The 22,520-nt window shown below is 40.5% G+C and overlaps 1 protein-coding gene across 2 annotated transcripts; it reads right to left on the bottom strand.

Annotated features, from left to right (window-relative positions):
- Window positions 1-873: 873 nt before the first annotated feature.
- On the bottom strand, window positions 874-21,462 carry BMP10 (bone morphogenetic protein 10). 2 transcript variants are annotated; one of them, XM_057301298.1, is made up of 5 exons: window positions 21,411-21,462; window positions 18,031-18,192; window positions 14,910-14,994; window positions 10,997-11,284; window positions 5,201-6,537 (listed from the first exon to the last, which is right to left on the bottom strand). In XM_057301298.1, the coding sequence occupies exons 4-5, from the start codon at window positions 11,256-11,258 to the stop codon at window positions 5,597-5,599; spliced, it is 1,203 nt and encodes a 400-aa protein (XP_057157281.1). In that variant the 5' UTR covers window positions 11,259-11,284; window positions 14,910-14,994; window positions 18,031-18,192; window positions 21,411-21,462; the 3' UTR covers window positions 5,201-5,596. The 2 variants fall into 2 exon arrangements, with proteins under 2 accessions (XP_003830970.1, XP_057157281.1); XM_003830922.6 differs by lacking the exons at window positions 14,910-14,994; window positions 18,031-18,192; window positions 21,411-21,462 and having other exon boundaries at window positions 874-6,537; window positions 10,997-11,369.
- Between the last annotated feature and the right edge of the window lie 1,058 nt (window positions 21,463-22,520).

The following is a 22,520-nucleotide window of genomic DNA, read 5'->3' as shown; positions in this document are numbered from 1 at the left end:
GCATGATTTCCCCATACCACAAAGTTCAGTTCACATCAGGAATACTATTAGAACCTGTAACATATTATAAATGTATAATGTGAGCTTTGAAAATAATTTTTTGTCTTACTTTGTAAACAAACTACCCCCCAAATAACTTGCAGCTGTGTGTCTGCCTATGCAATTCCAGGCTGTATCAGTAGGAAAGAAATCCCAGAACAAGGCGGCTGGTCCAGCATAGCTGTGATCAGGTCAAACCAATTGCAGAGATGGGTTCCAGACCCCACATTGTGACAGACTTTTATAAATGGACTTATTTAAAGAAGAGAATGAATAGGTTGCTAAAGAATTCAAAATCAAATTACACGAGTGGCTTTTCAGGTCTGTTTAGTCCAGTCCTGGGCTCAGCCCCATCTTGGGCTCTCAGCTCCCTTTCCTCCATGGGAGAGCCCTGTCTTACCTTATCAGTGCTCATCCAGGGATGAAGGCTGTGCTTCCCTCCGACACACTTGCCAGATTCAGCCTGCCAGCTGAGACACTGGAGGCTTCCCCTCAAAAAAAGTGATGCAGGATGATTTTCTGATGGAAGAGATTTTATTCTACCTGGGGCTGTCCCTATGCCCTTCAAATTCCACATTCTGCCATAAGAATGAATTTCCTTCTTGAAAAAGCAGCAAGGTCTGTCTGTTGGCCAGGACTGTTACCTCTAAACTGCCTCCTTTGGTATTCAAAGAAGAAATATTTCCCAGCTACTGACAAAAGGGAGCCAATTGTATTTTCTATGAATGCCTGTGGCATTAATGGGAATTACACAAAGTCATATAAAGTGGGAGAACCATGGAGCTACAAAATCCCACTCTCTACTGAGGTCAGTTACAAGCCAAAAACAACTTATGGTTTCTTCAGACCATTCTTTATTAATATAGCAATTAGTTTTATTCCATCGGGATATGTTATCAAGTAGAAACATGAAAAAGTGGGGTGTGTGCAAAATTAAATACCTTACCTCAAGGAAAAATAAGCTGCAAATAATTATCACCAAAATAATTCTTTATTTTACTTAAAAAGACTCTGAAGGTACACATTTGGTTCATGAACACAGGGTAAAATATTTATTTCCATCTTCATTTTAGTCTAGTGATAACTATACAAATCTGGACATGGATAATGAACAGGTTTTACCCCAGAACATGACCGTGCATCAGCTGATTCGGTGTGTCTGTGGTGTTCGCTGATTTCCAATGTCCATGAATGCTCAGTAGGCGGGCGCTGGCACATTGGCCGCCCCACCACTATCAAGCCAGGTGCTCACAAAACCAGTGCCCATGTGTGATAAAAACATGCTGATCACAACAAACAGTTATTCCATGATGGGTTTTTAACTTATGACAAATATTTCACATGCAGAAACACCCCTGTGTACTTCTCTTCCATAGTCACATCTACCTTCCATTTAATGTATGAAATCAACTGTTCCTGTTTGGGGGCAAGAAAATGCACAGAGTCATATCAGCATTTCCTCTTGCACCATATGTGAGCTTGCAGAACTGCAAAGGGTTGAGAATGACCCACAGTGACTCCGAAAAGATCTACAACCTTAAAAAGGGCAACATCCCTTCTGTGTTCTAGGCAAGTTAAAAAGGTTTTGCCAGAACACTGCTAGGCTTCATAATCTGTTGATGAATCAAGTAAGAAGAATACATAAAATTCTCTTATATGAAAATATCTTTTACTTGAAGAATATAAATCATAACAAATACTGAAACATTTAGTAACAGTTCTGAAAAAAAAAAAAGGTTTTTGTCATTAATTCCCCGGACCAAAATTTACACATCAGGAAAGAATTTGGCACTTTGGGGCTGACTCTTTTGGAAATCACTAAGCTAACATTTTTGACATTTACAAAGTAATTGGTCCAATTACAAATGAATTTGACCAATCACATCTCTGAATTTCTGGGTCAGTGAAGGCAACAGGTGAATTCAGAGGGGAAGTACCAGATTTGGGGGATGAAAAGATTCATTTAAATAGCATCTCCATTTACTGAGTAGCAATCACATTCTCTCACAGCCTGACAATATTTGCTTCTCATGATAAACTGACAACATCACTTTATGAAACTGCATGACAATGTATTGGTTAAATATTTCCTGGAACATCTACACTTCAGTTAAAACTGTACTATTTACAAATCAGAAAATATACTACAAAGCATGCTTGTAGGCACAGCATGCCTACAAGACACAAATATACAAAATTATGGCAAGCTATGGCAAGATTCCTTAAACCAATAGAATATTCTGATGCAAAAAGAGAGAGATGGAAATACAGGCCATATATTATATGTGAGCCATACTCTGAAGCCCAGAAGACTCTCTATCCAAAAGGGAATCACAGACATAAAAATAAAATATTTGGTATTCTACAATATTTTACAAAAATAAATATATCAATCAATAAATAGTGGGAAGCCTAGAAACTCTTACATGAATATTTTGGCTGTGGGCTGCCCAAGTCCCTCTGCTATAATTCTCCTCAAGAGTTGTTTAGCTATATCAACTTCGGTGATGATAATTCTGCAATAAAAGGGGGAAAAAAACTGGCATGGGACCTAGAAGAAGGTCTATGACCAGAGAAACATTAGTAAGATTCTACCTTTTTAAGGATCTGACAATATTCTGGCTTCCTGTCAATGCAGGAGTTGAAAGTGACACCGGTGTGCTGCCGGGGTTCCGGTGGGAGCTGGGAGAACTCCTCTACGGGCTGTGTCTTTTCACTTTCTGACAAAAAGCAAAAAAAATACAACTAGCAACATTTGAATAACAATGTATTGCTCTCTGCACTCCCTTTCCACAGGGAAGCAGAAAATCATAGAAATGCAGGTTTACATCTGGATGGGCAGAAAGAAACAACTGGGCTATGCAGCCTGATCGCCAACAGCCTATATTTTCATATCTCTTTAACAGAAGAGTGACTATAAGTGCTCGAGACAAGATTTCTCCAGAAGCCCAGAGCCAGCAGCGCACACAGTGGAAAGCAGGGCTGGCACATCCTTAACATTCTAGTATCAGGGTGCTAATGTCAGCGGTGTGCTAATGTCAGTGGGATACTAAATGTCAGCGGTGTGCCAGCACCAGTGCACAGCTCCCAAGAGCTGACTTAGGTTTTAGAAGTTTCGCAAGCCAGTTGACATCACCTTGGTAGCTCAAGATAGACCATGTAGGAGCGTTTACAGCATTGAAATCCACAAATCAGGGCTTTTTCTCCCCCTGGATTGCTGGTTGTAAGGGATTTACCAGCACACCACTGTCATATGTATTAGACATAAAGAAAATTTGCTTAATTTTTATCTAACCAGGACTATCCTGGTCAGCTGAGGTTTTACTGTGTATCTATTACAGTGTCCTTTAGAAAGGATAAGAAGTACCTTGGAGTATGTGAGTATACATTGTGTACCATGGAGTATGAAGGATGCACCACGTTCCACTGAGGGTATTAAGCGTGGTTATTCAAAGCCAGCTATACATCACACACACATACACACATCATGTTATATGGAGGCTGTTCCACAAATAGTGATTCTGAGTTGCATGGCTTTCTCAAAGCATCAATCACTGTATACCCACTGACGGTCAAAACACCACTCTTCCACGAGCAATGAATTCCCCAGGATTCACCCAGCAGACAACAGATCTAGCGAGCTGAGGTTCAAATTGGGCCTTCTTCAAAATAGTTTTCCTTGCCTCTATTGTCTAGTGCAGTTTGAGTTTATAACCTTAAGAGATTTGTAAAAGGGGACTGATTGTTTTCCAGGGTAAAAAAAAGAAAAAAGTGTCAGACTTCTTAAGGAAGCATTCCTTAAGATGAGTAGGGGTGAATGGGGGATGACGTACTGGAAACCACATTCCTGGTTCTAACAGGAACCATCCATGTTCCCTGCCTGGAGATGCTGGAACAGTTTGGAAACTGCTCTGCTCTGCTCTGGTTCCTCCTGCACAAAGCCCGGAATATGCTTGCCAGGTAGAGGGAAATGGTTAGGGGTTAAGACTGGAGGCTGCCACCTGCCAGGAAAACCCACCGGACCCTTCCTGTGCAGAACACTTCCTCACCACTTTCAGTCCTGGCCAGTTGCAAAATGGGAAGATGGTAAGATGAGAAGATGGGAAAGTTACTGGGTTTCTACCATGAAACAATCATGATTTCAAAATTCAGGCTTGGCTTTTGAGTCATTTGCTTGTGTGTCTATTCATAAATTCGTTTATTTAAATCCATTCATTTGGACTCTGGTTTTCTTTTTCTTATACTTACTTATTCTGGTTTTCTTTTCTCTTATATCTAAGTATTCTTCATGAACAAAACATTTGATAAAGGATATTATTAAAATAAAATCAAATTAAATATCACAGGAAGATTTAGAAATTAGAACACTAACTCCTTTCACCCTGAGAGCAAAGGCACTTAGGTGTCCCTTTCCAGTTCACAGCATGCATCATGAAGGCCAGGGAAGAGCAGGGACACAGGGATGGGAGGAAGGTGAGAGGCACTAGGGCAAAGAAGAAAGAGGGAAGGAAGAAGATGGAGCAGAGGAAAGCAGGGGTGCTGAGACAAGGGAACAGTGTTAACAGGTGAAGAAAGATATTAACATCCTTTCTTCCAACAGACAGACCCCTTCTGATTTTCCTCCTCTTAGTCTTTGATACTTCTATTTTGTCCAAAAGATTTAATTCTTTAAATAGAACCACTTTTGGTTTTACAGACACATCTGAGGATAGCCTCTGAGGATAACATCAATATCCTCTTCCCTTTCTTCCTTTCTCCCCTTCAAGTGCCCTCCCAACCCCTCTACTCTCTGCAGCAGCAATGGCCAGTACTCATGGCCTTGCTTTCCTATTGTCTCAGGAACAGATTTCATGCTGGTTTCTTCTGTTTTCCTGCCTTGACCAGGAGTTGCCCTCTGGAGCACATTGGTCCTCCATGGGTTCATTTTTTCCTGTTGTACCTCTAAGTCCTCTTAAGTCCATTTGGTTTCTGTATCAATTAACCCTTCCCTTCAAGCATCCTTTGCCAGGCCCCTCCTCTCTGAGCAACTACAGAAACTCAACTGACAAAAGCTACACTTACATTTCCAGAGTATTTAGGAAGGGTAATAGTTCCTAGGATGATTAAAACCCTGATGCCAATTATCTTGACTTAAATCCTACTCAGAGAAGAGGTAACAGAGAACATACCGTTGGCCTTTAATATGCACACATTTGAGTGAGTCATGCATGTAGATGAGTACAACCTGCCTGCATAGAACCAAAAGATTTTTGTAAGTTCATGTATGTACAAATATACATACACAAGTGTGTGTCTTTTGACACTGTATTTTGCCTAGGGGTTGTTTTCAAATCAACAGGGAGGTGGCATTGCCAGGAAATGGCAAGTCCAAAGAGAAAACAGATTGAAAGGGACTTAACTGGAGAGGAAAATATGCATTTCCTACAACAAACTGACCTGTCCATTTCCTGAAGGCAGCAAGCCTCTATTACTGTACACCCTTATTAAATAATCTCATTAAATAGGAACACCAAATATACACATTTACAGTTATTAAATAAGCCATAGGACTCTTCTTCTATCTACAGCCACATTCGGAGACGGCCATGCCTTCGTATTTAAACTTGTAGGTGACGACGCCTTTGTCTAAATAGAGGATGGAGATGGGCTCTAGCTTTGTGGGCACACAGCAGGCTTTGGAAGCTTTCTGGGAATTCTTGAGGTGGACCAAGGCCTGGATAATTGCATGCTTTGTGGGTGTGAGATGCTCTGCCAGGGGGTAGTTACAAACACCACGGCATTCATAGGCTTCGTATCCAGGTGGAGCGATGATCCAGGAGTCCCACCCAATCTCCTTGAAGTCGATGTAGAGCGGGGTCCTCTTACAGTAGTTTCCTTTGGCGTTCCTTCTGATTCGGGCAGTGGAGTCATAGATGATGTTTGATCTCATCTGCAACAAAGCCTCTTCCCCAGGTCCACTGGAAAAGCTATCCAGGCCCAAGTTGTCCAGCTCTGGAAGTTGCTCATGGGAAATCATTTCATTCAGTTCCTCCTTCCTCTCCTTGTCACTGCTTTGGTCATCAGAAAACACGATGAGCAAAGGGTTATGCTTATTCTGGGCACTGGTGTCTATTTCTAGCCGTCCACTGCTGGCATCCTCAGCTTCATCGTGTTTGCTCTCAATGTGGACCTCCAGCTGGTGGGTGGATGAGCCTGACTTTTGCCAACGTCTGATGGCATCTGTGACATCAAAAGTCTCCCACTCACTGTTGGTTCCATAGATCTCCCCAGACACCAAGACCAGCATGTTTCTTTCTCCCTCATTATCCCCTTTGCTCTCCAGCACTTCAAAAATGGTAATTTTCCGGTCTACTCCATCGTATATCATACGATCCCTTTGCACCAGTGTGTATAGCCTAAGTTCAGCCATGATGACCTCTTCATGGTGAGGAATGGACACATTGAAGAGGAGGGGGTATTTTCGGAGCCCATTAAAACTGACCGGCTGGGAAAACAGATCTGAAAAAAGAAATTTGCAAAAATCAGGTTTGCAGTGGGTCTCAGGGAAAAACAGATGCTTATTTATGTAATAAGAAGGCCTTCCCATGCACAAAGCTTAATGCAGAAAGAATGAAGGGAGAAAATCAATGAGAACGAACACAATGTCAGCATTCTGTGACACAGGAAATCCCAAAAGGTCAGTGGTAGAATGCCCAAAAGAGTTCAGCTGCCAAGACTAAAATGGAAAATGGGGGTCTAATGGATGGCATAAAACTCAGCCAACCTTGCTTGAATAGCTCATCAGCCACAGAATTACAGAACTGGGAGGGACCTTGGAGATTGTGTGGGCAAGTCCCCAAATTTCCTAACAAACAAAACGCCACCAAATGGGACATGTGGTGATTGTTCCTTTCTTGAAGCTTTTCGGGGATGAGGACTTCATGGTTTTTTAATATTTGTGTTTGTAGTGGGTGGAGATCCCCACACAGTTGGCTGGACACTGGTCTTCCTAAAAGACCTCCATTTAGATCAGAGGTTGGTAAACTATAGCCTATGGGCCAATATGGGCCTGCTACCTGCTTTTGGAAATAAAGTTTTATTGGAACACAGCCTCATCCATTGTTTTTGTATTGTCTGTGTCTACTTTTGCACTATAATGGCAGAGTTAAATAGATACAACAAAGAACATATAGCCTGCAAAGCTTAAAATAGTTATTATCTGTCTGGCCCTTTACAGTAGAAACTTGCTGACTTCTGTTCTAGGCAACAAAGCCTGACAAGGCAAATAAGACAGCCATAAACCAAGAGGGTCTCAGCAATTGACTGCTGGTTATATGGTCCTCTATAAAGAGGAATGGGAGAAAATGAATCCTGGGACTAGATTGGTTGCCTTAGTCTTGTACCCCTAGCACCTGGCATGGGGCGTGACATGTATAACTCACTCAATAATGTTTATGAATCAACTCTGTAAAAGTCCTTTAGTCTTAGAAGCATACTTCCAAATACTATCATGTTGACTTCCTATCTGAATATTTCACAGTGAGCCCAAAGCTCCTGCACACTTGCCTCAGGTAATGAGTCTACAAGGAAGCCCTGAAGGCATTTGCCATCAGATTATCAAAGGACTCCATGGCACCGAAGATGCTAAGGACCACCAACTGGGGGTTCTCTGTCATCATTGGCAGCATTTCCCCAAGTTTATACTTAGTTCATGATCTCAGTGAGTCCCTGTTTCAGATTATAATCTTTTAATATTTTTCTTTAATTTGATCTAATTATTTTATACTTATTATCTATTTTAGACTGTTCCTAAGCAACATAATTCATTAAAGGAGAGATTTGAGGTGATATTTATGTGTGTTTGCTAAAAATCCATACTAAGAAAAATATACAATAATTTCACATGATTAATAGCTTTCTTTGGGTACCACCTAAATTAATCTTACACACTGCTAGTGGGAAATGCTGACCTACAGAATAAATTTAAACTCCCTGGCATGGCTCTCAAGACCAGCTATATCTGGGTCTTAACCTCCTGATCAGCCATAGCTTACATACGTCCTCCACAGTGCCTGGAACATTGTGATTACTCAATAATATTTGTGAACAATTGAATGGATTTGTAAACCCTTCTGTTTTAACTACATTGATATCTTTACCACCTGTCAAAACACTCTTTTTTTCCCTGCAATTTTCACCTTTTCACATGTTCTTCTGACCCTTGGAAAGCCCTTTCACCTCACCTCCACCTATCCAGCTCTGACATCTCCCATAAAAGCCTCCCTTACTTCTCATCTGAAAGTTCCCTCCTCTCCCCTCTGAAATCATTTGATCACTTTATATCTCCTTTGATCCTTGTCATTTACGTCCTTATATTTCAGCCATCTTTTTATGAATGGATTTTCCCAACTAGATTGCCATCCTCCTGGTTTGAATGGCTCAAAACTCCCTTCTATGTCTCTATCCTACTACGATGGCTTAAACAGAGGTAGTGCTTTAAAAATATTGATTAGTTGATGATTCTAGGCACCAGACTAAATTGATTTATGGGTGTGACATATGACCTTAATCCATCATCAAGCTCTTGGGTTGGGCTTGGGAGTTATTCTTCCACTCTAAGAAGGGAAGAGACTTGACTCCCCATGGACAGGGAACATGGAAGAGTAGGCTGGTTGCTCTACCCAGGAGAAAAGTATAAAATAAGAGCTCACTGTAGTGGGAGGAAGGCATTACAAAGTATACAAGGAAGCTTTTGGTGTTAATGGATATATTCATGATCTTGATTGTGGTGATGGTTTCAATGAATGTTACATATGTCAACACCTTTCAAATTATACACTTTAAATATGTGCGATTATACTTTTATACATCAATATTTTTATATGTCATATTTTTATAAGTCAAATATACCTCAATAAAGCTGTTGTGAAAAAGTAAGTTCACTGTGAAGTTCTGTGCATGTGCAAATGCAGTAAGCAATAGATGGAAGAGTTACATTTCAGGGCAAGAGAACGAATGTTTGTTGACAAATTTCTCATGCCAGGTGCTTTGCAAGCATGATCTTCTCTGGTTCTCACAATGACCCCATAATGCAGGTATTGATTCTCTACTTGTTTTGCACCAGAATAAATCAAGCCTCGATGCAGATAACTGATTTCCCCAAATGACAAGGTGATAAAGGAGCAGTGCTAGGAATTGAGGGCACGCTTTTTTCACCTTGGAGGTGGCACTTTTTTTTCCCAAGATGGGGTAGGTTTGGAGTTTTTTTGGTCTTTCTCTCCTAGGGAGCTGCACTAAGCAGATCCAAAGAGTCAGAAGAGAGGCAATAGTAGCCAACAGGGCATGCCCTGTGCGATTTCTGTCCTCAGGCTGCACATTTCCTGCAGACTGGCAGAGGTGCTGGCGGCTGGGTTGTTTACTAAGAGATGTGTTCCTGCCCTCAATAATCTCCAGTAATAATAAGCACCGTAAACTCCACATCCTGACCTGGATCATCCAGATACTCTATGAGAGAAGTGAGAACGGAAAACGTTTCTAGTTTTCCAGGGGATGCAAACAACATTTTCTCACCCACACCCTGAGCCAGACACTTAGGGCTCAGTGCTGAGAAGTATTAGGGAGGGTTCTTACAGGAGGAAGTTGTTCATTTTCAATTCAGACTCACCTCCAAAAGGAATCTGTAATCTCAACTTGCCATTTCCATGAGAAAGATATTATGAAATATAAATTTTGGCAGCCAACTCAATTTTAAAGGCAGATAATATCTTAGGGACTAAGGAATACCTACTCAACATTTACTCCAGTACCTAGAATATTAAGTAACTCATTAGTAGTCACTAAAGTTTGATCAGCACTTCATAGTAAATGGAGTGCTTTCTTATCTGTAACCTCCTTTGAGTCACTCAACTATGTTATGTAGGTATTATTACTCCCACTTTATAGATGAGGAAATTGAGGCTCTGAGGCATCAGCTAATTATTCACAACCACTAAGCCAACCAGCTCTCAAAATTCCAAATCCTGAGCTATTTCTTCACTATTACCTTTATTCTTTCAAGAACATCTGGCCAATATTAACGGGAAGCTTCTTTTATACCTGGTTAGTGACTATAAAAGCATAACTGGCAAATATTAAATTAGTTCCTTCGGACCTTCAGCTTCTACTATAGATATCTAGATATCAGGGTTTTTTTTTCCTACTAGGACCATATTAACCAAAAAACAAACAAACAAAAACATTAACTTGCTAGCTCATTAGATTTAGTTACCAAATTTAAAGACCTAAGAGAAGAAAACACACTTTTCCCACCAATAATTCAAAGCTTGTACGTTGCTCTTTATAAAGACGGAAATGATGAGCTGGATGATTAATGGGCCATCTACACTTCCTGGAAACTGTAAACAGTGCTTTAAGGATGTACATGACACATCAAACAACACAGCCTTAGGAAGAATCTTTAAAATATATTTCCATCCTGTTTGAACATTTCTTAAATAAGGTCACAAAATAAAAACTTATCAAAAGTTTGAACAAAACACAAATCACAATTTGATGTTTTTTGACTGTTTTTACCCTTTTTATTCTAAGTAGAAGTTGAGAAATTTTTTAGTTAATTAAAAGCCCATATGGCAATCAAGGCCTATTTGGAAAATGACAAAGGTACGGCAGTAGACCAACATTAATTCTTTGTATTACTTGGTGTTCAAATTAACATTTTTTAAAAGGACCCAATTATGATGTCAAATTGATAGATGTTTTGTGGCTTTGGATTAAAAGATGTTTGTAAGTATTTTTTGAGGTTCCTGAAATGACTATATAATTGGTATAGAACAAAATGTGCCTTGTTTTTGTGTATCCGTATGTATTTAACATCCTTATATAGATGTATTTGCCCTTACCTATATCATTCCCATGCATTGTAAATTTACTTATTGTGTCTTGAAAAAATCCTAGCGAAATTTCATCAGCAAAAACTTACCTTCATTCTTGAAACTCCTAATGATGTTGGCAGAGGGCATGGAGGTCCGATCTGTTGCAAATTTGTTGTAGAGTTCCAACATGTACTCTGGTGGGTCCACCTTGGCTGAATCCTGCGTGGGGATGTCAGAGAGGTTTAGTGTCTTAAGAAACTCATCCTTCATGCTCTGGAGCAGTGTGTTAAAGTCGACACCGTCTTGCTCTGAGAAAACATCACCAAAGAGGGACATATCTTCTTCCAGAGGAGACTGCTCTAGGTTCATGATGGGGCTGCCAGAAACCAAGTAAGCTGCCAGGCAGAAAAGAGCGCACAGTGTCAGGACCAGAGAGCCCATGGCTCCGCTCGAGCTCCTAGGCCAAGCCAGGAAGGTTTAGCTTCCCTGGGCTCTAAGTGGCAGTTTTATCTTGTGGAACGTAAATGTCTCCTGTCACTGGAGACAAGTTTGGAAACTCTTCCTCTCTCTCTCCCTCCCCCTACCACTCTTCCTCTCCCCCTAAAAGTCAGGTTGCAGTAATTGGATAACAAAATCCCCTATAGGGGCCTAGCCTTTCTTATCTCCCTAGTGTAAACTTGTGCACCAGAATTTGTTTCTATCTTGCAATCCCTATTTCTTTTAATGAGCATTTTGTAAACATTTCCACATTCTGACACTGGTTGAGAGATAGGACAATTTTCTCTTTGCAAAGGCTCTGCTTCTCTTCCCTTCAATTCACTTCCTTTCAGCAGGAATGCCTAAATTCTGTTTTTATGGGGCTTAGTTTCACACATGCATATAATAGGTACAAGAATCAACATAATGCACATCAATGGTGATACATGTTAATTTGAGAGGTAGGGCTCAGATAAACACTTGTGAAGACAGACCAAATATCCAAACTTTCCAAGTTTAAGTTAATAGCTATAAATGAATTATATAAATTTTTAGAAGTGTACCTTTTTAGAAACAGGAAAGTATAAACTTCATGATTGACAGGCTTTTTCCTACCTATTTGATCTGGCTAAAATAGCATTTGAAAAATAGGGCAAGTGCTTAGTTATACTGGCAACTAGAATTTATTAGATGCTTCCTACAAACAGGCATTGTACTGAGTGCTTTACATCTATCATCAAGTGTGCTCCTGTAATAACCGTATCATTATCTCCATCACATATATGGGTCAGTGAAGTGCCATAGATTGCCAGAGGCCACAAAGTTGCAAAGTGATGGGGCCACAATTTCAACCAAGGCAGCCTGATTCTTATGAAGAATAAAACAGTCACACTTTTAAACCACTCTTCTACCAGACTAGGGCATGGGCAATAATGCTGAGAGGCCAACACGTCCCCAGATCAGCCTGGAGGCAGGAGGCAGGCAGAAATTTGCAGCTGGATGTGGACCTCAGGTCCTCCATCTGTGCAATGAATTGTTAATATAACCAACATCTCTGCGAAATTCATCCTTCTGACTCAATCAAAATTGTCATCAAGAGGCTCCAGCAAAAGCTTGGTGTGATGGTTAATACTTACTGTCAACTTGATTGGATTGCAGGATGCAAAGTATTGATCCCGGGTGTGTCTGTGAGGGTGTTGCCAAAGGAGATTAACATTTGAATCAGTGGGCTGGGAAAGGTAGACCCACCCTTAATCTAGCTAGGCACCATCTAATCAGCCGCCAGCACGGTTAGAATATAAAGCAGGCAGAAAAACGTGAAAAGACGAGACTGGCCTAGACTTTCAGCCTATCTTTCTCCCATGCTGGATGCTTCCTGTCCTTGAATATGGGACTCCAAGTTCTTCAGTCGGGGAACTTGGACTGGCTCTCCTCGATCCTTAGCTTGCAGACAGCCTATTGTGGGACCTTGTGATCGTGTGAGTTAATACTTAATAAACTCATAAATATATCTCCATCCCCTATTAGTTCTGTCCCTCTAGAGAACCCTGACTAATACACTCGGCAAACAACATTACCAGGCACACAAAAAACGCCAAATGCCTTGGTCCTGAAAATAAAAATGGTAGAATCGATTGTGTGTCCAGATTAGGAAAGACAAATCAGGTTCATCACATTTTCCATTCTAACTAGTGACAGTAGCAGCCGGGGTGTAGCCAGAGAGGCCCTGCGGACAAGCCCAGGGGACGTTTTTCCCACTGAGGTGGTAGTTCTGGTATCTTTCTGACGTGCACACCATTACTCACGCGTCCTGGTGCTGTGTTCCAAGGGCTGTGTCAAGATATTTGGGTCACTGGAATCCTTTCTCAGTTTCTAGGTTAAATTTTCCTATATTCATTCTCATCGTTTAGCTACAATGTCTCCACTTAACTTTTTCTCCAGGCTCACTTAGGTTTCTAGTCATCTTTTGATTCTTTTTCCTCCTAAAATGTACACTGTTACAGCCATTTTTTAAATTACCATAGAAAGAACCATATTTTGTTTAGTAGTTGTTAATTGTCTATTCGTTTAATAGTTTTGATTTTGATTCAATGTTCAATTTTGATTCAAACTTTCTATTCCCATAGTAAAACGACAATTGTAGACTGGAGACAGATTATACCCTGAACAGTCCCACAAGTGAGTGAGTGACTCCAAGGGCCAGAAGCCGTCCTTCGGGTGGTTCGTTTTCACATGAGGTTTCTGACAGCATACCAGCAATGCCCTGTATCATGTCCTGCATCCAAACAGGCACCCATTTATCTTCACACACACACAGATGTCAACGCACACTCCAAAACTCTGAATGCAGGCATGTGCGTGTAACTGCCACAGGACAGCAGTGTAAGTGGTGGTACTTACAACCCCTGAGCACACTGGTTTCAAAGGTCACGGGGAGAGACATGCATCCCACATTGCGGAGTTCTAGTTCTTTACATTCTTGAGCATAAAAACATTAACTGAGACTTCACTGGCTTCCCTGTACTTGGTGTTAGAAAAACTACAGGGTTAAATATTTGGATCCATGTTGATATTTGGGGATGATTAAAAGATACAGTAGGAAAATGACTATAGCCATATTTCAGACATTTCAAGATATCAGCGTGTCTTGAGACGCATGCTTGGTGAAGGTTCTTAAACCCATACCTGTGCTGGGTGGACAAGGAAGGAGGTTGGCTTCATGCTTGGAGGAAGGGGACATAAGCTCTCTCCCTCTTCCAGGCCTGAGACACCTCACATCTTAGCTGCAGAGTCTCTTTATCCCCATATTTTTCTCTAGAAGCTTTTTCTGATGACTCTCATCTGACCCTAAAAGGTCCAAATGTCTTTACATTCCTACCCCTATTTTGATCTTTCTGGATGCAATTCATTCTATTCTTTTGCACTTATCTCATTATTTTGTATCCTTCTCATTTGGAATGTGTTACGGTTCATTCAGAGTGGATGGGCAGTTTCGTGAGCCAAAGATGTAAAAGGTATGTTTAGATGTTTTAAAAGAACCCATACATGTGGAAAGCAAAATATTAATTACACATTATGCTTTTCAACCCGACTGCAAAATGCTCCAGAACCTCTGATTTGCAAAGTTCTGGGCCAGTTTTTAAAACTAGTTCCATAACTGTACAAACTTAAAGAATCTAACATTGAACTTCACTGGATTCTCAAAGGGATCTGGGATCCAGACATGGTCAGAGCCACTGGACAGCATCCTGATGAATTCTGCTGTTTCCTGTGAGTAGTGCACAGCCCCTGAATAAATGCAACCAATAAAATTATCCTGAATGAAAAGAGGCCAATGAAGTCAGGAGGTCTTTGAACATGACTCTAGGTTCTTGGAACCCTCTCTACCTTGGATCCCACTTCAGAAGCATTACATTACTCCTGCTACCTTCTCAGGACCAGGTGTGATAATAAAAAAAAAATTTAACAAGCTATACGACAGGTTTTGCCCATTTAACTTATATATGAATTGAATCATGTTATATGTTTTCTTCCAAGACTTACTTTTTTGCACTCAACAGGATTTTTCCAATGCACACATGTTGATGCCTGTAGCTGAGTTCATTGATTTTCACTGAATTGTTGTCAGCTTTATAAATACATAAAAATTTATTTGTACGTTATACTGTTGATAGAGACTTTGTTTCTTTTTTTCTCATTATTTACAGTACTACAGTGAATAATCTTACTGTTATTTTCTATTTAAGAGATTCTCGGCCAGGTGCGGTGGGTCACGCCTGTAATCTCAGCACTTTGGGAGACCGAGGTGGACGGATCACGAGGTCAGGAGTTCGAGACCAGCCTGATCAACATGGTGAAACCCCGTCTCTACTAAAATACAAAAATTAGCCAGCCACGGTGGCATGTACCTGTAATCCCAGCTACTCAGGAGGCTGAGACAGGAGAATCACTTGAACCCAGGAGGCAGAGGTTGCAGTGAGCCAAGATCACGCCACTGCACTCCAGCCTGTGCTGGCTAATAACCACCATGTTGGACAGTGCAAGTCTAGACTTTATTTAGTAAGAGTAAATATCAGAATAGAATTGCTGGTTGGTAGTCAGAAAAGACTCCAACAATTTTACGTAATGCCAAATTGTTTTCGAAAATGGTTTTCCCAATCCTGTGTCTCCCAGCAAGAGTTCGTGTTGTTCCACATCCTTGCCAATGCTTATGCTGATTGACTTTGGGGACTGTAGTTGAGCCTTGGAGGCTCTCTCTTCTGCTCTTCTCTGCCACTCATTCCTGAGAGATGCAACAGAGCATGTAGATTTTCACCTTGAGAAAAGGTATAGTTTGGGCTGGGAAACACTGTTTTAGTATTGTGTTGGCTTCCACACCCTATATTAAATGACAGCCCATGTAAAGCATGGTGTCCAAGAGCAAAAAAATTTATTGAAGGACAGGAAAGGAGACTTGCATGAATGTAACAATATTCCAAGTCAATGGATAAGAAGACAATATAATAAAGATGTTAAAAAATCCCCAAATCAATATATAAATTCAATAAAATGTCAATCACAATCCTAACAGGACTTTTCATAGAACTTGAAGAGATGATTCTAAAAGCTATATGAAGGAGCAAAGGATTAAGATTAAGTAAGGGTACTCTTAGAGAAGAATTAAGTAGGAGAATTTTCTTACCAATATTAAAATCTATTAAAAATCAGTAATGATCAAGATAGTGTGGCGTTGGTGTAGGAATAGATCAATAGAATAAAAAAGAAGTTGGAAAAGGACTCACATAAATCCAAAAATTGACATAGAATACCTGACATCACATATCAGTAGGAAAAAGACGATTTCATGAATAATGCAGGGATCATTTATGGGAAATATCAATTGACTACTTTGTACTTTATGCAAAAATCAAATCCAGATAGACTTGGGACTTCATATGAAAGCACAACTTTGAAACTTTGTCTTGGAGAAATCCTAGGAGAAGTGTTTCTTTTGCCTGAGAATAAGTACCTCATATACTATCTCCAACCCTAGCGGTTAATAAGGAAATAAATGATTGTCCTAACCCCATTTCCACAAAAAAAAAAAAAAAAGGGAGAAAAGGACAGCTCACATTAGAAAAAGTAGGTACACTGATATTATCTATCAAATTCCAAACTAGCAAAAATAATAATATTATTAGCTTCAGAAAAAACTTCAAGAGTTTCTTGAAATAGTGAGTTCCTCAATTACATTTTTTTTTTTTTTTTTTTTGAGACAGGGTCTCAGTCTGTCACCCAGGCTGGAGTGCAGTGGCGCTATCTGAGCTCACTGAAACCTCCACCTCCTGGGTTCAGACAATCCTCCCATCTCAGCCTCCCGAGTAGCTGGGACTACAGTCATGTGCCACCACGCCCTGCTAAGTTTTGTACTTTTTGTTAGAGACGGGGTTTCACCATGTTGGCTAGGCTGGTCTCAAACTCCTGACCTCAAGTGATCCGCCCACCTCAGCTTCCCAAAGGTGGGATTACAGGCGTGAGCCACCACACCCAGCTTCTAATTACATTTTAAATCATGATCATTTTACTTACCCTCCTTTCAGAAACACATTTAAAGCACAGAGTGAGGCAACTTTTACATGTTACAGACAAGATTATGATTATATTATCTGTATTTTAAGTAATATATTCATAGTTCTTAAAGCTAACAAAATCTTTTTTGCATGTGCTTCTTAAGAAGTAAATGCTAAAAATGAAAATGCCCACTGACCTAGGATATCCCAGGAGTGGAATCGACTGTCTGTCAGTGTGCTCTTAGAATCACTAGAGGTGTTTGACAGCTGTGCTAAGCAACAACACAGAGTGCAAAGACAAAGAAGTAAACCCAGCCAGGGCACTCTGCCACCACACTGAGATAAGTCAAGCCCTTTAACACCAGAGGCTGCTAAGGGTTTATTCCACACTCTCAGCAAGATAAGCTGCCATTCACACCTCACAAGACACTCAGATCTGGAAAGCAGCCTAGAGGAAAAAGTAAGAGATGCGAATAAGTGCAATTATTTCAGTGAAGAAATTAACAGATTTCACATTGTTTGATTTCACTCCCATGAACAGCCATCAAAAGCCATGTTCCTTGGAAAGCTGGCTTTTCCAGCATGTTCATGTGGACTAGGACAGAGGAATAACCCCAGGGCCCTACACTGAATTGCACCATGTGTCTGCCTTTCACACTCACTGTCTGAGCATCACTGTGTAAGAAGGTATTTGTTTCTCCATTTTACAGATGAAACTGAAGTACAAAGGATTAAATGAGTTGCCTCAATTCTCACTGCTGGGGAAACTTGGGGATCCAAATTCACACTCTTGCCACCGCTCTTTCCTAGTTCTCTAAACAGCCTTTGTTAGACTTATAGTCAGTTGGGTTGGACTCTGAGAAGGTGAATAGGGCATGGCATAATCCTTGGCCATATTAAGATTATCACATAATTTGGGTGTATTAATGGGCCTCTCTGTGCTAGCTATTAACAGTGGTTTCCCTGAAAGCTGAACGAACCCTCTAAAGTTTTGAGATTTCCTAGGACAGATCCAATTTCAAGTGTTCTGTCCCGTTTTCCCCAGAAGAATAGGCAAAACACGAGTCCCTTTTCTTTTTTCTTCTTCTTTTTTTTCATTAAGAAAATAAGATTACCTTGTCAGTAGAACTCAGCGTACATACATTTCAAAGAAAAAACACACATCCCCTCTTCAAATGATCACCCGCAGGACAGTGTCTGGAGAGCTGGAAGGTCAAGGCAAACCACACTTATGGGATTGAACTTGGAAAGTAACTGCTACATGATGATGAATATACCTGAAAGGAAAAGAAATGTGGTTTTATAAAAAAGATTCATCTCAGCCAAATCAGTCTGCAAATGTCTGCGTCACAGTCAGACTGTAAGCCATGTGGAAGGTTACAGGAGTAACCCCTTCCTCCCCAGTTTCACGACCCACTAAGTCAAACCCTATAACTTAGAATTATCAACTTTCAAATATGAAAGGACTATCAGAGTTCAGCCAGGCTGGCCTTTGACACGCTGCAGGAAGAGGGAAGGAAGGAGGGAGAAATAACTGGGGACCTGTCTTATCAATGGGCAGCCAGTTTTTAGCTGACTTTCACTTGACAAGTTCAGAAAGTTGCATGCCAAAAGGGTTTCTTGGAGAAGATCTTCTGCATCAGAGTGATAGCTTAAGTGTGTCATGACAGCCCTGTTGCTGGGCATCATACATTTCTTTGTGAAATCAGTGTCTACATGTGACCCATCTTCCTTAAATGCCACGCATAGAAGAAAGGGAAAAAAACGTGAAGCCATGGGCCACGTTCAGCTTTAGGTAATGTTGGTAAATCTGTTTGCGGAAACAGCCTTCTGGTTCCTAAAAAGAAAGAGATGGTCACTTTTGCCATAAAAGGCTAAGTTATACCCCAAGAAAATCTCTTTTTCTTTCTTCCCTTCAATGGGAAAAGGTCAGATTACAAGAGTCACGTCCCATTCTAATTATATGATGTCATAAGACTGCAATTTTGCTTAAGCAAGCCTTACAAAGCATTGTGAATATATGGCTGGAAAATGACAAAGTGAATTTTAGATAAGTGCCTTCAATTAAGCTTGTTCTGGTGCAATTTACATTGTGTGGAAGTCCAGGGAACCAAAGCCGTTTATGTGGTCCTACACATTCCCTCCAAAATTAGTGAATTATCTGTCAGGGCTATGTGTTTAGGACTCATTGGTTAATTATCCCTGGGGATTTTGTGCAGCTGGGATTGATAACAGCACCTAAAAGGGATTCTAGTGAAGGACAATAACAGAATTCTTTAAATAGCCAACCAGACAGTTAAATGGAACTTGGGTAGCTGAATTCTCAGAAAATGTAGGGCTTTTTTTCCCAGATTTTTGCAGTTACCTTGATTCTATTGTACCATTCTTGCCACACAGCAATCATCACCCTAGCTAAGATAAAACACCCAAGTGAACTTTGTAATAAAGTCAAATGACCAAATCTGTGATAAAAAGAATTCCAAAATCTGTATCCCCAAGCTGTTATTCCAGGCACAAGAATGGTCATTCTCTGTTGCATGGTTGACATACTTCTGAGTTTTATCAGCTTCCCTGAGATAAGGTTAGAATGTCCGTCTTCTCAAATACCATGGACAACTTAAGGGTGGGGGCTGTGTTCCATTCATGTATCCCTGCAAACTAGCTTAAGGCTTGAGACATAGCACATGCTCAATGAATCAATAAACAAAAGTGCACATTTGCGAATGGCACTATGGCATATTCATCTGCTTTCAGTTTTACAAGGTACTCCACAGAGAATTAAGCTTAAATATAACCAAGGGAATCTACATTTAAATACAGGATATTAACCTTCCTAAATGTCACAATCTTCCCCAAAACTGCAGGTGCATTCTCATCCCTAAAGGAACTTGCATCTCTTGCCTCTTGCCATCCATCTTCTGCCCCACTCCACACCCACTCACCGTCCTCCCTTTGAAAATATCAAGGTTCTCTCTCTGGCTATTTCTCTTTGGGACAGTGGGAAATGCTGGCCAGGGCTCGACCCATGGGAATCCTGGTCCTCCAAGTGGCTGATGAAACAAAGACGGTCAGGGCATCCTTCAGCTAAGAAGGCTCATCCCTCCCCCATCCCAATTGTCCTGCCCCAAAGCCCTCAAGAGGAACTTATTTGTACTGTTTCTTTTTTTCTACTGTGCTTATTTTAAAATTGTCTTTCTTATTAAATGGATTGGAGTATTATCTTAGAGAAAAGAAATAAGTAAACAGCTGCTGTCCTTGGGTTCTGCACCTTGAACCTGCTTACAGCCAAAGCAAAAGTCTATTTCCTCATCAGGAGACCACATTAGGTTTGGGGCAAAATCCTCAGAGAAATAAAATGACTTTTTCTGGAGTGTCCCCCTTCTACATAAATGTTGTTCTCTGGAACTTGTGGTGGTGATGTCAGACAGCTCTGAGAGGAGCCAGGAATCTTGAGCCCCAGCCAGGGGCAACTTATCATGGCTAATAATTCATCCTTCACCACCACTAGAACAAATGTTTATTAAGCACCTACCCTGTGTAATGCACAGTGGCACTAGGCTAGCAAGGAAGTGTGTGTAATACTAACCAAAATAACAATAAAAAGCTACCATTTATTCAACTCCTACTCTGTGCCAGGCACTGAGCCCCATTGTTTATGGTCATTATTTCAGCTAATTCTCCCCTAAACCCTATGACATAGGTGCTATCATCATCTCTGTTTTACAAATGAGGGTGCTGGTCAGAGAGCCAGGAAGAGGAAGATCCAAGATTGACACCAGCTCTGTTCAATCCCTAAGCCCAGTCTTTCAGTTAAACACATTCTACTTCCCCAAGAGGGACTAATTTGATAGAGTGAAGACATGGCAGAGAGAATACAGTTGGGGGAAAAGGATAAGGCAGAAGAAGGGGAGCACCTTTGTCTGTAATTGTAGGAGAGAGGAAAAGATAGATGAAGTGGTAGAGGAAGAAGTTGAGAAACATCATTCTTAATATTCTCAATTTCCTCTGTGAATTAAAAGGCAAAGTCATTTGGTAAAAAAACAAGTGCCCAGCCTGGACAACATAGTGAGACTGTCTCCGCTCCCACACCCCCCCAACACACACAGGCACACACACACACACACACAAATTAGCCAGGAACCTGAGGTCCCACCTACTTGAGAGGCTGAGGTGGGAGGATTGCTTGGGCACAGGAGGTTGAGGCTGCTGTGAGCCATGACTGCGCCACTGCACTCCAGCCAAGAAGACAGTGAGACCTTGCAACAAAACAAAACAAAGCAAAAAAAAAAAAAAAAAAAAAAGAAAGTGCAAGAATGGGGTAGAGGTAAAAATAATAAGGATGATAATTATAGTAATGATAGCAGCAAACGTAAATTGCTATGTGCCTAAAAATGCAATTTTAATTCTCACAATTCAATAAGTCAAACAGTATTTCACACCTAAGGAAACCGAGGCTCAAAGAAATAAAATAATATGCACATTGTAGAACACTTACTAAATAGTAGATCTGGGATTTTAACCCAGGAAGTCTGACTCCAGAGGCCAGCCTGCTAAGGAGAAAGTGAGTAAATGGATTAGAAATGTGTAAAAACATAGCTTTTAATTTATTTTCATTTAAATTATAAAAATTTGAAAAGTGGTGGTCTAAGAGGTGGTTGGAGGAAATTTTTGGCTTAGCATGTTTGAACTGAAAATGGAACAGCTAGGTCAATATGTGAAGGAGATAAACATGCTGAAACTAAATTTCAAGAGAGAAATTAGGTATAGAGTTTTAATAGTAACAATATACCATATATATTTATACTTTATTATTAGCACCAAAATTTTTACTTGGTGATACAATTCAAGACATGTATAAATCCCAATATTTATAAATAGTACTAAAACATATCATTTCCCCTTTAAAATTCAATAAAATATTGCATAAATTTCAAGCAACTCCTTAAGAATCTTAACCAGTCTATACAAGTAGGACTAGAGTCATTTCCATAATTATTGAAGTCAATCCTACTTTGAATTTCAGCAACACTGAAGAAATATTGTAAAGCTCGGTAGCAAAATAAACTGTGCCTGAAGGATCAAAGGGATGATGGCAAGTGCTGTGAGCTGCTCGTCCATAAGCTGAGCTTCCAAATGAAGAAAATAGATGGTCTGTAGCACCGGAAGCGGTCAAGTTCCCAGATGACAAGGTCCTCACAGTGAGTTAAATGGTGAGAAGAGGGGGAGGACAACTGGGAAGGAGGCTACCAAGGACCAGAGAGAGGGGCCTTGGAGAGACAGTGGTTCTTGCAGGGAAAATGTAAAGATTGGCCCCTGCTTTATTTCCTTTGCTACTTGCTACTCTTTTCTTGGTACAGAGCCAACGAGAGATCAATTTCTCTGTAGAAAAGAGTTCTTTCATCGCTGAATTTTTACTGTAGAAGATGCCAGGCTCCAGTGTCACACACTCAAGAGTTTTTCTAGATTAATGAATGTCTCAGGTTCCTTGGCCAAATGTTTTAACATTATCTCTCCTCTTTTTTAACCGGTACTGCTCAGACTTCTTCCATCTGTTCCTCTCTAGGACCCTCCATCAACCCTGTCCCATCATCGACCAAGCCCGTAA

Source organism: Pan paniscus, chromosome 12, assembly GCF_029289425.2.
Source record: "Pan paniscus chromosome 12, NHGRI_mPanPan1-v2.0_pri, whole genome shotgun sequence".
NCBI classification, from domain to species: Eukaryota; Metazoa; Chordata; class Mammalia; order Primates; family Hominidae; genus Pan; species Pan paniscus.
Note: the sequence above shows the minus strand (reverse complement) of the source record. Positions and strands in the feature narration are given on the sequence as shown.

Bases quoted from the DNA above. Each gene is read 5' to 3' on its own strand.
- BMP10 (XM_003830922.6), bottom strand. From the start codon at position 11,330: ATGGGCTCTCTGGTCCTGACACTGTGCGCTCTTTTCTGCCTGGCAGCT. The intron at 6,538-10,996 runs GTAAGTTTTTGC...TTCTTTTTTCAG, and splicing joins TAGGAGTTTCAAGAATGAAG to ATCTGTTTTCCCAGCCGGTC.